This window comes from Dermatophagoides pteronyssinus, unplaced genomic scaffold (genome assembly GCF_027571235.1).
Source record: "Dermatophagoides pteronyssinus isolate colony J.1.1.1.1 unplaced genomic scaffold, Derpt_VIB-CSIC_2022.12 sq0011, whole genome shotgun sequence".
Classification (NCBI taxonomy): Eukaryota; Metazoa; Arthropoda; class Arachnida; order Sarcoptiformes; family Pyroglyphidae; genus Dermatophagoides; species Dermatophagoides pteronyssinus.
Genome location: NW_027461535.1, coordinates 112,471 through 129,382, shown reverse-complemented (window position 1 = coordinate 129,382; position 16,912 = coordinate 112,471). Strand labels below are relative to the sequence as shown.

The 16,912-nt window shown below is 28.7% G+C and overlaps 1 protein-coding gene across 2 annotated transcripts in view; it reads right to left on the bottom strand.

Moving 5' to 3' along the window:
- The window catches only part of LOC113797697 (uncharacterized), a 45,283-nt gene that overhangs the window by 17,077 nt on the left and 11,294 nt on the right, over positions 1-16,912 (bottom strand). For both annotated transcript variants that reach the window (XM_075821611.1, XM_027348120.2), the window contains exons 3-4: positions 12,776-13,375; positions 5,265-6,290 (exon numbers count right to left, since the gene is read on the bottom strand). In XM_075821611.1, the coding sequence (XP_075677726.1) occupies positions 5,265-6,290; positions 12,776-13,375 (1,626 nt within the window). The remainder of the gene's footprint in view (positions 1-5,264; positions 6,291-12,775; positions 13,376-16,912) is intronic.

The following is a 16,912-nucleotide window of genomic DNA, read 5'->3' as shown; positions in this document are numbered from 1 at the left end:
TTATATATTTCGAATTCAATGATGATGATTGACTAACAACAACAACAATAATAATAATAATATTTGATGGAAAGTCAAACATTTTTTTCTCCATCATCATTACTAATAAAATTGCAAATTGATCGATCCAAATGATGTGGCCAAATGGTTAAACTAAGCTATAGTAATCATCTTTAAAGATATTCAACATTTTCAACCAGAATTTTCGTATTCAATTTAATCATTCGAGCGAAAGATAAAATGTTTTTTTCAATTCATTTTTAATATTTTTCTTTTTTCATTCATATCAATTTCATTCATTCATTACTTTCTCTTCCGAAATGTATTTTTCATTTCGAAAAAGAAAAAAAAATTCACATTTAAATCAAATCAAACCAAAAACGAACCGAACCAAACTCAATGACGAATAAGAAGAAGAAAATAAAAGTCCAATTTTCAAATGTTTTTTTTTGTCAAATATATGATATAAATGGACAATTCCACAGAATCCACAAACAGAGAAGAACAACAACAACAAAATCATTCAACAATACTAATTTGATTTGATATCATATTTTTAAATGATGCTAACCGAATATATTTATATAACGAAGAATGTGACAATACACACAGTTGTGTGTGTATGGAAAAACAACAAACCCTGAAAAAAAAGTATAGCAGCAACCGAAAAGAGAAAAAATCCAAAACTGATCACTTAGGGTGATATTAATGGATCTTTTTTTCTGCTACTGCGAATCCGAAAAAAAACCGAAATAACTGAAAATCGACTAGAATGATCCATTGGGCAATTCAATGGTGTCCCTTTTAAATGGATTTGTCATTCAGTTTTTTTTCACTTTCATTCACCAAAAGTAAAATAAGTAAAGTAAATAGGGTTGTGTTTTGTTTTGTTGCAACCACCAAACCGAAAAAAGAAAAAAGTTTTCATTCACATTGTGTTTGGAATGAAAAACTTTTTTTCCATTCTGCTGCTGTTGTTTAAACGATGCTAAAACGATGTCATTTGTAAATATCTTTGGCTGTATCTCTCGATCGTTTGGATGAATAAATCTAATTGGCTCTCGTTTGTTCATTCGTTCGTTCGACAACGACGATGATAGTAAAAAACAGTTTTTTTGGTCAAATAATACAAACTTTCAACTTTCAACTTTGTAGTTTTTTTTCATCTTCGTTAGTTGATCGAAAAATATATACAAAGTAAAAAAAGGAGATGCTGATTGTTTTTTTCGATCTATATATGTGTGTTTGAACGATTTATGATTCATTCTTAAGCATCTGAGCCTTGTTTTTTCATCATTCGTTTTATCGTCATTATCATCGTCATCAAATGAAACATCAGTTAGATGGAACAAAATCAATGGAAAAACTATATGAATGTCTTTTGATGATGAAAATTGATTTTTTTGTTTTGTTTGTTTCGCCATTTCACATCGCAAACAAGCAAGTGGCTATCATTCAAACATCCATGAGATAGATGATGGGATGTTTGATTCGAGACGCCCATTTTTTTCGTTCATTTTGCAGTTTTTGTCATATTCAATGTTTCAAATGGAACGAATTGAATACCGAAATCCATTTGACTATGACTAATTTTTTTTTGTTTTGTTTGGTTGTTGTTGTCCCTGCTTTTTTTCATTCAAAACTATGGAACAACATTGGCAAATGAATTTTCGTTTTTTGAATTCCAAAATGGAACAAACTGAGATTGAAAATGATTGGCAAGCATAATCATCATCATTTGTAAATAGAAATTGAATAAGAAATGAAAGAAGAAAGAATCTTCTATTGACGATTCATGCATACATTTTTTCCCATTATTATTATTATGATATGTGATGTGATATCGATTCAGAAATTAGAAGAAATTTTCATTCATTCATTTCATTGATCAATGACTAATTGAATTTAATGTATTATGTAATATTTTTGCCGAGAAAAAAGTAACATTGTGCTGACGTTTTTTCATTCGCATTCACATTCGCATTCAATTCAATTCAATCCGATCCATTTCATTTTCTATTCATATTGTTGATGATGATGATGAAAATAATTTAAATGATAATCGTCATCATAATAAGTGGGGATATATTGTTTGCTGATGACACATCGCATCATTATTATAAGTAAGAAAAAAAATCGATAGTAATGGACGAATAGCGTCTTCTTTGTGAATCCATACAACAAAAGGCGTACACATTTTTTTTTTTGTCAAGCAAGCATCAATAGGGTAAAAATATTGTCCCCAAAATTCAAAAAAGAAAGAATATTGTTTTTCAAAGTGAATATAATCATGCCGATGATGATGATAATAATTCTTGAAACGATTGCAATTTTAACAATTTCTATACCGAAATGAATGAATATGATGATGAAATCAAATGGGCGTCACATCAACATCATGATCATGGGGAATGATGATGATGAACAAAAGTAATAATAAATGAGCAATCATCAATTTCAAAACAGCAGCAGCAAAAAAAAAATACTTTGTATTTGTGTGTGTGCATTTTTATTATAGTTTTTTTTTGTTGCTGCTGTTGAATGGGGCTGCCCAAAACTGATTTTGCCAGTGATGAAAAAAAACAATGAAAGAAAAGAAAACTGAACAGCTGAATATAATGACAAAGTGATGATGACATTCAGTCATTCATGCAGCAATCCATTCATTTCATTTCACAGACAGTCACAAAAATGAAAAAAAAATCGAGAAAAATGATCTGAGGAACAAAAAAAAAGAGTTATTTTTCCTATCCAGTGAATGAACTTTGGCCCCTCATTTGATTCATAAATGTGAATATGGCAATTATTATTATTGATGCTGATGATTTTTGCTTGTTTCGTTTTTGATTCGAATTTTCATTTCGCATTTTCAATGTTTCTGTTTCTGTTGCTAATTGTTAACTTGTAATTGATTAATTAATTATCATTTTTATGTTATGATATTCATTTAATGGCAATCAAAAATAAAAAATTCATATCCAATATTCTCTCTGGTGTCAAATGTCAAATTCTCATATCAAAAATTGAAAATATGAAAATGAAAACTTGAAATTCGGTCATGTAGATGGATAGACAAGATTTGACAAGTTTGAGGATTTTTTTTTGTTCATTCTCTCACTCTCGTTGTCATAAATGTGATATGTGTGCAATTTCACAATGAGAGAAAAAAATTCTGACAATTTATTCGCATTCGGACATTTCATATATGTGAAAAGAATCCATATTGAATGAATTTTTATTCTATAGTGATAGTAATGATGATGATGATTACCCTGACAAAAAAGCAGCGACTATTTAATTGAAAAGATTGATGATTTTGTTTTTTGTTTGTAAGTGAAATTTGATTCAATTTTTGTTTGTTTGTTTGGTTTCCCTTCTCCTTGAACATGGACTATCCAAATGATGATGATGATAATGATATCATCCCAGAAACACACACAAAAAAATCAATTTTTTTTCAATAAAACTAATAAAATTAAGAATCCTCTTTTTCTGCTGGCTTTCACGAATTCATCAATCAATCGGAATTTTTAAAAAATTCAATCAAACAAACAAACATGGTCGTATGAAACTTTATTGTTGAGAAAAATGACTTTGATATAGAATTCTTTCATAGCAAAAAAACATTGACAACCCAGACTTAGAATAATCCATATACATAGATAGCTTGTAATGTTTTTATAGTGATGATGGTCATATAGTCATATCGTTAAAATCATGTAATTATCATCATTGTCATTGCCATAATAATAATCATCATAATCATAATGATGATAATAAAATTTGGACAAGATTTTTTTCTGTTTTTCTATTCACTAACCGCCCTTACCCTGTTCAAACTTTTTTTTCGTATTTTTTCAAGCTAACATGCATTTAGAGAGAGAAAAAAATCATAAATCACATCCTGCAACAGCAACGAAAATGCTATAAAGTTTTCGTTTGCAGAAAGAGAATTCTACATTTTTTTTGCTCGTTTGTTTGTTTGATGGGTGTATGGAGAGGAGGAGGGGTGGTTAGCATCAGCATTTTCATTATCGATGATGATGATGTACATTGTATAACCAAACATCCAACCAGCTAAACAACCAAACAATGTTCAATATATAAACCATTATCGATCATTATTAATAATAATAATGACAATATCTATCTATTTATATGGATTGTATAGAAAACCAGTGATATGATGTGTGTATGCAACATCCATTTAACAAGGCAATTTTTTTTTTGTTTTGGATTTCTGGAATTTCCATTTTACAAAAAATTCATCTGCCTTATATATGTTGTTAGGTCGTTTTTTTCACAAAGCTTTAATAATGGATGGATGATATTACATAATACAATAATGATATATTTGTGAATGGATATAAAATTAGTGACAAATGACATTGTTATTATCATCATCATCATATCGGTTATCATTATGAATGGGAAAAGAATTTTCTCTTCTTTTTCGGATAGCAAAGTATTGGTGTTAAAAATGACAAAAAATAAATTCAAAAACCAATGACCAATTAATCACCAAAAACTTTTTCAAAACTTTTTCATTTTAAAGAAATAAGCAATCTTCTTCTTCGGGTCCAGTATGTGATCAAAACCAACCAAACAACAAACAAACCCGGGTCCGGTTATTATTATTTTTCGATTAAAATGATCATAGTTATTTTTACTACAACTACATCATACTACTACTACTAAGTGATGAATTGCATTCACGTCATAAACATTCTTCGGTTATTATTATTATTCGGATATGATACCCGATTATATATTGTTGTTGAAAAAATTTTATTTATATCATAATCATCATCATCAACAACAACAACATTAACATTACTAAAACCGGACCATAAGATCATAATTCATTTTTGTTTTCTTGGTTTCATAGTCAGAGAGAGAGAAAGAGTGAACAGAATATATTCTTATAACAATAGAATGTATTCTGAAATGAGAAACGAAAAAATTTCCATTGGATTCCATCATCATTTCATTTCATTTAGAGAAAATATTTTGTCTTGTCTTTGTCGTTTGTAAATGTCATCATCAGCCATAATGAAAACAAAAGTTATGGGTCCCATATGAAATAATGATGATGATGATTAAACCACATGCCAAAAGAATCTAAATTTTTTTGTTTGTTTGGAATGTCCATGTCATTATGTCATTTGTGGTACACATTCCATTCAACCAAAAACAAAACAATAATTGGCTCCATGCAGATAGATAGTATTGTAAAAAATATATTGATAAAAAAGAAAACTTACATAAAACTTGTAGCTGTACACCTTGTATTAATGGAACTTCATTACGATTTCTTAGAATTTCATTTGAACCTTTACAGAAAAAATCTGCTTGATGATCGGAACGGCTGGCAACGAATGCTAATATTGATGTTGTACGAAATGTACCATCGGTCATTGATTCGATTGTAATCCGGGTACGAACCGGTTGATTTGGACCAATTAATGGACCGGTAATTTTATTATCTGGTGATGATGATTGTCTGTTTGATGTTGTTGTTGACATTGTCAAATGGTTAAATGTTGGTAATGGTTCAGCTTGAACAACTTCGGAACGATTATACCAGGTAATATTTGCTGCTGGTCTTGCACCATCAACCGTACAACGTAAAAGGACAGTTTCACCTGATACAACTGGTGATCTTGGTGAATCAACACGAATCGATAATGGCCGTACTTGAATATCTAACAATAGCCAATCGTTAAGTAATGAGGCATTGTTTTGCTGTATGAATCCATCACCACCACCATCAACATTATCATTATTATCATCATATTGGCTATTATTCCATAAAACACGACATTCAAATTTGGCACCCAAATCAAATCTACTGGCAATAATTCTTGTTGTTGCTATTACTTTACGTCTTGCATCACCTGGTTGATTTAACATTATTAGATCTGGATCCATTGAATCCATGGATGATGAATCTTGTTGTTGCTGTTGTTGTTGTTGATCTTGATGTTGTTGTTGCAGATCGATTACAGAAATTTTTGAACGTAATGGCCTAGAACCATTAAACCAACGTAATTCAGGCATTGGTCGTCCACCGAATGTTGAACATTCAAATACAATTGTTGAACCTTCTTCAAATGGACCAAATTGTCGATATCGGTCTAGATCGATAATTGATGGTGATGATTTGGCACTTGATGAATAATCTTGTTTTGAATAATGATGATTATCATCCGAATTATCGATTGAATCCATCATACGATATTCAATCAATGATTTTCCATTTATACGTATTATTGGCGGGCTTGGTTTTACTATTGAAAAACAAAAAAAAAATTTCAAAATTAGATAATTAGATATGAGAAAGACAAGGGGAAAAAAAGGATAAAACGGGTTATTACAGCCAAATAAAACACATCATATTATTATCCGACAATTGAAAATTGAATTCTTATTTTTCTCAAGAAAACTTCTCTTATAAAGCCACTTGAACGAAACGATACAAACATTGTTAAACAACAACAAAAAAAATATAATAATAGTGTTTGGCGGAACAAAAAAAAAATGTCTTCATCATAAACATAGTGATCATCATTATTATCAATTCTCAAACAAAAATGATATCATCATCATCAAAATGAACAGAAAAAGTGTCGAAAGAAAAGTTTTTTTTATTACTTAACATTATCATCATCGTCGATCGATCCGACCGACCGAAATCCCAAACAAACAAACAAACATCAAATTTTAACAAGTTTATAAGTTTGTTATGGAGAAAATGAAATGAAAAAATAAAAAAAATTTCAATTGAAAATTGAAAAAAAGTGCCACTTGCTTTTACCATATTAACACTCATACACACGGCATAGCAGAATATTCTGCTGCAAACAAGAAACGAAACTCGAACCGATTCAATCAAAAGGTCTCTACATTTTTTTTGAACAAATTCTATATATATTCCAAGAAAATATTCTTTAGGAAAGAAAAGTAAACGAGGAAACAAAAAAAAAACAATATTTTCTTCGCATAAACATAGATGTTATCAACAAAAATAACAACATTGATAATAATAATGTTTAAGTGTGAACCGGAATGAAAATGAAACAAAACTAAAAAAAAACTAATATCAAGAATTCATTTCAGAAACTCAAGAATAACAACAACAAAAGGGTATCCCGCTTAAATATTATCAATAAAAAACAGCTACTTAAAACAGCTGCTGCTGTATCTGGTGCTGGTTGTTTTTTTCGTTTTCGTTGTTTCACATCACATTGCATACGTTTGACAGAAAAACACACACACACACAGAATTTTCAAAGAATAACACAACCAACCGACAAAGTAACGAACGACGACGACAATAATAATTTCAATAATAAACTTCCGAAACGAAAAAAAAGAAAGAAATAACGTGAACGTTGTATGTTCACATTTTGATATATTCTTTATTCAAGAATTCAGAATCAAGAATGATTTTTTTCTGTTTTTGTTTTGTTATCATCATTTTCGTCGTTTGCTGAATGAAAAGAAACACATCCAATCAAACTTTGGTTGAATGAAAATAACATGCAAATTTTGTGTTTGTTTTGAAAAAAACAAAAACAAAATCCTATCCGATGATGATGATATGCAAAATCAAATGATGATGATCGTTAGGCGACACCAGTTTTCATCAGTTCGACAATGCAAGCGAGGATGCAAAATGATCATAATGATGACAACATATTGTGTGTGTGTTAAGGGAATTAACTTTATTTCATTCTTAGAAGAAGAAATTTGAATGAATGATGATGGCCATAATGAAACAAACATGGAAGGTGACATAAGATGGTTTAAACTTTTTGATTTTCTGGTTCTTCGAAGAATTTTTTGGAGAAAAAATGAATTTTGAAAAATTGATTTTTCAAGTTTTTTTCAAAAAGTTTCCTCACCATTCCTATATTTCATTTCTTAGTTGATTTCAATTGTTTTGGTTCAAAAGTTGTCAAATAAATTTTATTTTAAAATAAAAAAAAATATTGCCGGTCCAAACAAAAGCTTTATAAATTTTCATTTTCCATTCATTCAAGGGAAGGATAAAAAAATAAAAGTCAAAAACGAAATACAAAGACAATAAATGCGCGCATTGAAAGATGAATGATTAATGATGTCTACCAAAATATATTACATAAGCATATTGTGCATATAGTGAGAGAGAAAAATATATTGCAAAACCGAACCAGTGAATAAGAATCTTTGGAATTTTATTCTTTTTTTTTTTGCTGAATTTAAAATGAATAAATAACGAAAATGAGATGGCCTTTGAAAACAATAAGCAACAACAACAACAAGTCAACAACAACAGCAAACGAAAAGTTTTACGTTAAATCGAAAAAAAAAGAGTGTGTGAGAGGGGAATGAAATCATGTAATAAATCATCATCATAAATGGATTCAAATGGAATTTTCTTTTGAAAAAAACTTTGGTCAAATATTTACATTTTCAATTTTTTTTTCAATTTTTTGGGGATCAAATTCAATTCAATTTTTTGTTTTGTTTTGTGTTGATCATTGAATGTCAATGGTCATCATCATCATCATTATCATTATTCCGGGTTTTTATTCTTTTTGGCTATAAATCTTTATTTTGAAATTGAAAAAAATCATTCATTTGGCAAGAAAGTGGGAGAAAAAAATACCAAAGAAAAAAACCCAAACAAACGATCAACAATTTTGCAAAGACATTCCATTCGATAAGATAAATGCGGTTGAAGAAGAATTGGGAATTTTACTTATTCTTCTTCTTCTGAGATAAATAAAGATATATCGAGTGGATATTTGTCGATTTATTTTAATGGAAATAGAATAGAAGAGACAAAAACCACACACACGATCAGAATTGGTTAGTTTACCCTATGTATTATCATTTTGAATTCTCTTTTTCTTCTTCTTTGGTGGATCAGTTTTCGGAACTTCTTTTTTTTTTGACAGTAATTTGAAAAAACTATAGTTTTTCTTGAAAAAATTTTCTTGTCTGTAAATCAAATGATGATCATCAAAACAAAATCATTTAGATTCGGTTATAGTTCATCGATCCAAAGACTTCAAATCGAATCGAATCGAATTTTGTTTTTGTTTTGCATCCAATAAACATATACCAAAACAGAAAACACATTGCATTGCAATGGGATTCTTATTTTTTTTTTGATGCAATCATCGATTGACAACAACAACAATGAAGAGAAAAAATCAATGTCGATAATGTTCACTCGATTGATTGAACATGGAATGAAAAAACAACAAAGAAAAACAAAAATCTTGACAAAAATTTTTTTGCTTTGTTTTTTGTTCATCACAAAAAAAACCTACCAAATACACTTCTAATATAAAACATTAGATGATCAATGATACGAATCATTATCATCTTGCTCATGTTTGGAGATGGATATTAACAAATGCAACAACAACAAGCAAAGACAAAGACAATAATAATCTTTGTGTAAAGTGTACATGGAGAGGGAGAGAGAAAAACAACAAGATACCAATATAAGCATCTACATTGTGATTGAAATTGATGATGATGATGATCATCATATTGATATTAAACACATTTCGTAAAATGATGATGATGATGATCATAATCAAATATCGATTGGTCAATAATAATAATAATAATAATAAAGGAAAGACACAATCGAAAAATCGAAGAATTCAATGATATAAATGATCATTCATTCATTCATTCAAATCAAATAGATTACATTCTTATAATATTTATATCGTATGAAGAAGAAGAAGAAGAAAAAACACTTAAAGAAACTATAAGAATTATTATTATCATCAAAGACAAAAATATTACATAACGAAAACGAAAACAACAACAAGAAAGCAAATAAATCGCCATATCATCATCAACTAATCCCATTGGTTTAATATTAATGTTTTCGTTCCATTTTTTCGCGTTGGTTGTTGTTGTTGTTGTTATTGGAATTTTTTTGTTACAAATTTTTCTTGTTTTTTCATCCAAACAACAACGATGAAGGAAAAAAATCTGAACATGAAAAAATGAAACCGTTATTTTTTCGGCTAACGTAAGCTGATTTTGTTGCTGCTGTCCGAAAAATGTAAGGGTTTTTTTCTCGAAAACAAAATTGGATAAGACAAAAAAATCGGTTTATTTGTCCGATTATGACAATGATGATGATGATGATCCATTTTGATGATTTTCATTAAGAATGGCTACTTGGCTTTTTCTGTGTGTGCAACCAAATTGAAAGAAATAAGATTCAAGAAAAGCGAGCCATACATCAAACGAGGATTATCCAAACGAAATGAAATGATATGATAAAGAAAAAATGTCAGTTTCTTTATTATTGCTTTCACGACAAGAAATCTTTAGAATTTTTTTTGAGAAACTTTTTGTTTTTCAAACAACAACAACAAAATAAGATTTATAATGTATATCATCCACTCTGGTGTTTTTCAATTTGTTTCAAAAAAAAGAATCTTTTGCAATTTTGACTCTTTCTTGTGTTTGATTTTATGGCCAGCCAAAAAGAAAAGAAAATATTTTTCGGATGACCAAAAACAGAAAAATTTTCTGTCAATTTAATGTTGTTCAACTTATTTTATTTGATTGTCAATTCATAAATCAAAGTAAATTTACTAGATTTTTTTCAGTTTGGCTAAAATAACATCATATTGCCACCAAATGGAATGGTTTGCTTCAGACATTTACCAACAAAAAATAAAATAAATGTAAATTTTACATTTGAAAACAAACAAAAATCGATCCTGTTTTTAGCTTTGGTGATAATAAATTATTGATTGAAAAACATTTTCAAAAACAAAGTTGAATATACTGGATTTATGTTTATTTTTCTGATGGAATTGCATAAATGCAAGTTTGCAAATCCAGAAAAAACACCCACACCAATCATGTTGTTGTTTTCGAATTTCGCTATGAAAAAATATTGTTTCACTTTGTTTTCGTTTTCTCTAAATCACAATTGTATGTTAGCCATTTCATTTCATTTCGATTGTTGTTGTTGTTGTTGAAACACTCAATCAGAATCCCTAGCAAAAATATCGATCCAGCAGAAAAAAACTTGGAACATTTTACGTTGTTGTTGTTCACGCCATTCATTCAACCAAAACAACAACAACAACAACTGTGTTACATAAAACATCCAATATTCATGAACAACAGCAAAAAAAAGGATGTTATGTCCTGCCATACAGTGAATGTTGGTGTTATAGTGGTGGTGGTAATTTGGTTTTCTCCCAATGATGATGATGATATCCACGATGAAATTTTCTTTCCTGAAAATTCGATTTATTTGCGAAGAAATTCTATTGTTATCCGGGATTGGAAAGCAGAATAACACAAATATACTTGAAACGTATAAACACTGTCATTATTATTATTATTTTGGCGTTGAAGAGTGATTGATGATCGTTTAAAGAAAAGAAAAGAATCTTTTCTTCTATTCTATTCTTGTTGGGTTTTTATTTTTATTTTTTTTTTTTTTTTGGCTAGCTTCCCTCTCTTTGGATTTTCTTATTGTTCTCTTTAGCTTTTCACCATCGATGATGATGTTTTCCCGATTCGATCATTGATGATCGTTTTCATCATCCAAGTAAAATAAAGTGAAGTAAGTGAGAAAAAAACTGCATACTACTTTCCTTCCACCACCACCACCACCGCCCTTTCATCTTACAATCGATTTTTTTTCTTTTCATTTACTTATGGAGTAACCAGAAGAAGAAGAATAAAAATCATATTATTATATATGGGCGTCTTTTATTTGATTTCCATTCAATGATTTCTTCATAACAAATCGAAATTGAATCTCAACTAGAAATTATAACCCAAAAATGAATGAATAAAGATTTTATTCGGAGAAAATCGACATGAAAAAAACAATGACGATAAAAGAAAGGAAAAACAACAACAACCGAAAAAAATCATTATGAATATACCCCACCATTTCCACCACCAACAACAACATTGGAAACACAGAAAATACATTAACAAAACAGGGTGTTTCGAAATGAGCGAATTTTTTTTTCTATTTTTGATTTGATATTTGAAAATTGATTTTTCTATTTTCTTCATCAAATCAAAACAACGATGAAAAACGAACTAAATAATAATAATAAATAATAATAATCCGATAGAAAATTATTACAACTACCACCACTATTAATGTTTATCTTTTTTTCATTGTGTTTTGAATGTGTGTAACAAACATTGTGGACAACATTATTATTATTATTGTTACAATCGAATCGGAAGTAGATTTTCTTTAATATTTCTTTTGCTCTAAAATTGAAAAAAAATGGCAATCCTATCGATTATTGAGGAAAGAAAGTGGCAGAGAGAAATTCCAGTTTTCTATATTTATTATGGGTTATTTTTATTTTTGAGGAAAAGCGAAAAAAACAGAATCGGGTCGATTTTCGATCAACTTTCAAATAGAGAATTTTATATATAAAGAATCGACAAGAAGAAAGAGTGAACCGAAAAAGGATTACTTTCTTTGAAAGTTTTCACCAAAAAAATACTAATAAAATGTTTATTTTCATGTCTCAACCCGAAACTAAAAACTAAGAGAAAAAAAATCAAACATTTATCCTGATTTACAAAAATCATAACTAAGATTTATTATGGCTTTAATATGGAAGAATCTTGTGTCTGTATGTTTACCACAAAAAAAGAATCAATTATAATTTGATTATATTGGAATCATGAACAAATGAAAAAATTCATCGATATTTATGGGGAAGAAAGAGAAATTTTTGGCGAAAGAGAAACTTACCAAGTGTTTGTACACGAATATAGGTTAGTGAAGGACACTTTCCATTTGTATGTGGTGTAACATATGTAACATCACATTTATAAAGACCATCATCTTCAGGTACAACCATTTTTAATGTTAAATGAGCAAAATTTGTGTCAGATAAATTTTTTGGTCCAAATTCAACACGATTTTTTGGACCAAATTGTTCCAGATCACCTAAAACACGTTCAAAGGTATCTGAATGTATGAAAACACGTTGCCATTCCCCAGATTTTGTTGATGATGATGATAATGACGATGGTAGTGGCGGTGAAGAAGTTGACACTGTTAATGAGGAAGAAGAAATTTCTTGAGATGAATCATGATCACTATTTGCCATTGTATTGGACATTGAATTATCAGATGAAGATAATGATGGTGATGGTGATGAGGAAATATTTTTAGTCCATGTAATAAAATATATACGTCCACAACCACTAACATCGATAGCACATGGTATTGATAATTCTGAACCAACATACGCAGATACAGTATGCCAACGATCAGATGAATCGGTTGTCGAAGAATCACTATTTATATTACCACCACCACCATTTTGTATTGATGATTGTCCGGAATCTATGAGAAAAAAAATACAAAAAAATCAAATTAGAAATTCTTTTCGGTACTGGTATTTATGAACGGGTTCTTAGAAAAAAATTCATTTGAAAAAAAGTAAAGAGATTTACACATTGGGCGCCATATAATAATAATAATAATGTTTTAAAGCATCCTATATGATGATCATCATCATAATCATCATCAAAACATACATACACACGCATATTACAATCATTATTATTATGGCAACAAAGAGTTAAAATTAAAATGAAAAAATGTGCAATTTTTTCTTTCGTTCTTCTTTTGCCCACCTCACCTCTTTTTCCCTTCAAAATACACAATGTATATAGATTGTTTGGCATACCAAAAATAATAATAACAATCTTTGTTGTGGAGCTTGAAAGAGGAAACAATCTTGCAATCATCATAATCATAACAAAGAAAAAAAAATGATTTTTTTAAGAAAATTGAATTTTTTCATTTTCTAATTTTTCCTCCGTCGAATAAAGAATATTCTTTTCATTTGAAGAAAATTAAATATATTTTATTTCATTTTTTCGTACACAGAATATTGTTTTTTTTAATATTTGATAATGATTATGATTTTTGAGATTTTTTTTTGTGTTTTGTTATTCAAAATGTTGATTTTCGTAAAAAACAAAAAAAAGAAACAAGAGAGAAGGAGAAGCTTTACATAATCAATAAATTGAAAACATACATACATACCATTATGTTTTATGTTTTTGATCTTTTCTGCTGTTGTTTTTTATTCACCAAAAAAAATACAACCAACAAAAAACCAACAAAACAAAACAACAACAATCAAGAAGAAAAATCCATTAAGAAGTCAAAAACCTAGTCTTTAGTTTGTTTGTTTTTGCAAAAAAAAATTCTTGATTCTGGGGGGATTTCGCAAAAAAATGTACATTTGGGAAAAATTATTATTATTCTGTTTCGTTTGAGCATCGCAGTTACTATACCAGCCACAATCATCAGCCAACCCTCAAACATCATCATCAACATGATCTTTTGATCGTTTCAGTTTCATTCAATTTTCAGAATTTTCTTTTTTTTCGTTTGGTTTTTGTTTCAATAATAGTCTCTAGAATCGTTTCAGTTTTTTTGTTGGTTGATTCAAATAAATATAAATGATTGTTTGGCTGACTGACTAACTGAATAGTGAATTTGTCTCAAGCGACCACTCGATCATATAAAATTTTTTCTTTTTTTCTAATATTTCCGGATTCCAAAAAAAAAAAAAACAATTTGGGTCAAAATAGACTATTTTTCAAAGAAACCGTATTGGGAACTGGTTGGAAACTATTTCGACTTGCATAACATCCAAGACAGACAGAAAAAAAAATTCAAAATTGACCTGGATTTTTTTCCTATTCAACCATGATGATGATGATAATGATAAACCGATCGGCAGCACACACAGGCAAAAAACCATTCATTATAATTGTGTAGAAAAAAATAAACCACAACAACAACAAACAAACATTCAATGTGATTTAATAATATGGGTCATAATCATAATGATGATGATGATGACGGATATTATTCAATTTAATAACCAAGATTTTCATTTGCAATTAACCTCGTGAAAATTGATAATGATGATTCAATTTTATCATCATTTTTTTTGCTATGGGAAAATATTAACATTCAATTGAATAATAATGAAAATAGAAATGAATGAATCAAATTCGTGCCCGATTAATGATTATGATTATGATGATGCATAATGAATTGAGAAAAAAACCCAGAGAATAATTGGAGCGAAAATAGAATCAAGAAAGTGGGTTCATCTGATTATGTAACAATGTGATTCTGGCAGAATAAAATTCTTTTTGCATTTCAATTTCCCAAGCTAAAAATTTTTTTTGATTAGATTTTTTGATTAACGTTGTTGTTTATAATAACTAAATTAATAAAATGCCGAAAATTGAATTTTCTAGCACAGGTAGACAGGTTTACCTGGAAGCTTAATTTATGTAGTTTAAACATTTTTTTATCAATGATGTGGGAGCCAGCATTATTTTTTATTATTTTTTTGGTTCTATTTTAACATCACTGTTTAAATAGTTGTTCTATTCAAATTAATTGTGCCATTGCTTTTTCCTAGATTTTCTTCTTTTTGTTTACTGATTCCCTGATTCAAAAAAAAAAAACTAAATGCGAAATTAAAGTTTTTTTTTGTTTGGATGATTACAAAATCGATAATATTCAGGCGGCAAATTGGGTAAATAGAAAGAGAGAAAGGAAAACAAAATTGCCAAGAAAAACATTGATCCATTTTGCCAATTCTATTCTTCGTTTATCGAACGATAAACGAACTGATTTTTTGTTTGCCTGAAAATGATGATGATGGTGAATAATGTTTCGTTTTTTTCTCCGAATATATTTTACCAACAGACAAACAAAACAACAACAACAACAACAATCGGGGATCTAAAATTTGAATTTTTCTTTCCAAGAACGACAAAACAAACAAAATTTTGAATAATAAAAAAAAATCACAAAATTCAATCGAATCCGGTAGGGTAGGAACGCGATAAAGATAGCGATTTTCGAAAAAAAAATTTATATTCTTTTTTTTTCTTTCGTCGTTGCACAATAATTCTTATCATTTATTTTTTTACTAATAGCGATTTGCATGATGTTGATCGAAAATTTTTTTCAACAAAAAAAATGTTATCTTTACTGCAATGCAATTTTGTTTTCCTAAAAATGTGCGCATTTCAAATTGTGCGCACAACTCATTCAATGAATGTTGAAATGTCAAACGAACAAAATCAACGATGTTTTGTTTTCAACAGAATTTCAACGGGGCAAAATCGATTTTCTTCAAAAAAATTTTACAATTCAATTTTCCAAAAAAAGGAAAAAATTCATAGTGGATGAATATTCAAATCATGATAACTAATTATGATACTGACGACGACGATTGTTTCATGTTTTTTTTTGCAGCAAACAAACGGGAAAATCAATAAATTTTGTTGAAAATATTGATTTCAACAAATCAAAATAGAAAATTTTTTTGAAAATCAATAAATACTCGAATGTATATTATTCTTCTTCGTTCATAGATGTTCATCATCATCATTAACAGGAATAATTAAACAAGAAAACATTGTAGCAGAAACAAAAAATTCATTTTTTTTCCTTTTTTTTCAAATTTTACATCTGGTAAGAATAACACAAAAAAATAGAGAGATAACCAACCAGCTAACCAAACAAGCGAAATTTACATTTTCATTCATTCAACAGAATTATTAGTAAAAATGTTATTTGGAAACAATGGTTCGATGATGATGATGACAAAAGAATTGTAAAGTAAAGAATATTCTTTACCATCTTTATCCATTGCTTTACAAACTGGAACATTTTTTTCGTTTCATTTGAAAATGTATATTTTCAAATATTTCTTTTCATCTTTTTTTTTGTTAATATATTCCTACATTTAAGAAAGGAAAAAGAAAATTTCATTTATGATAATTATTATTATTATGATATTTTCCTATTTTCATGGATGTTTGAAAAACTAATTCT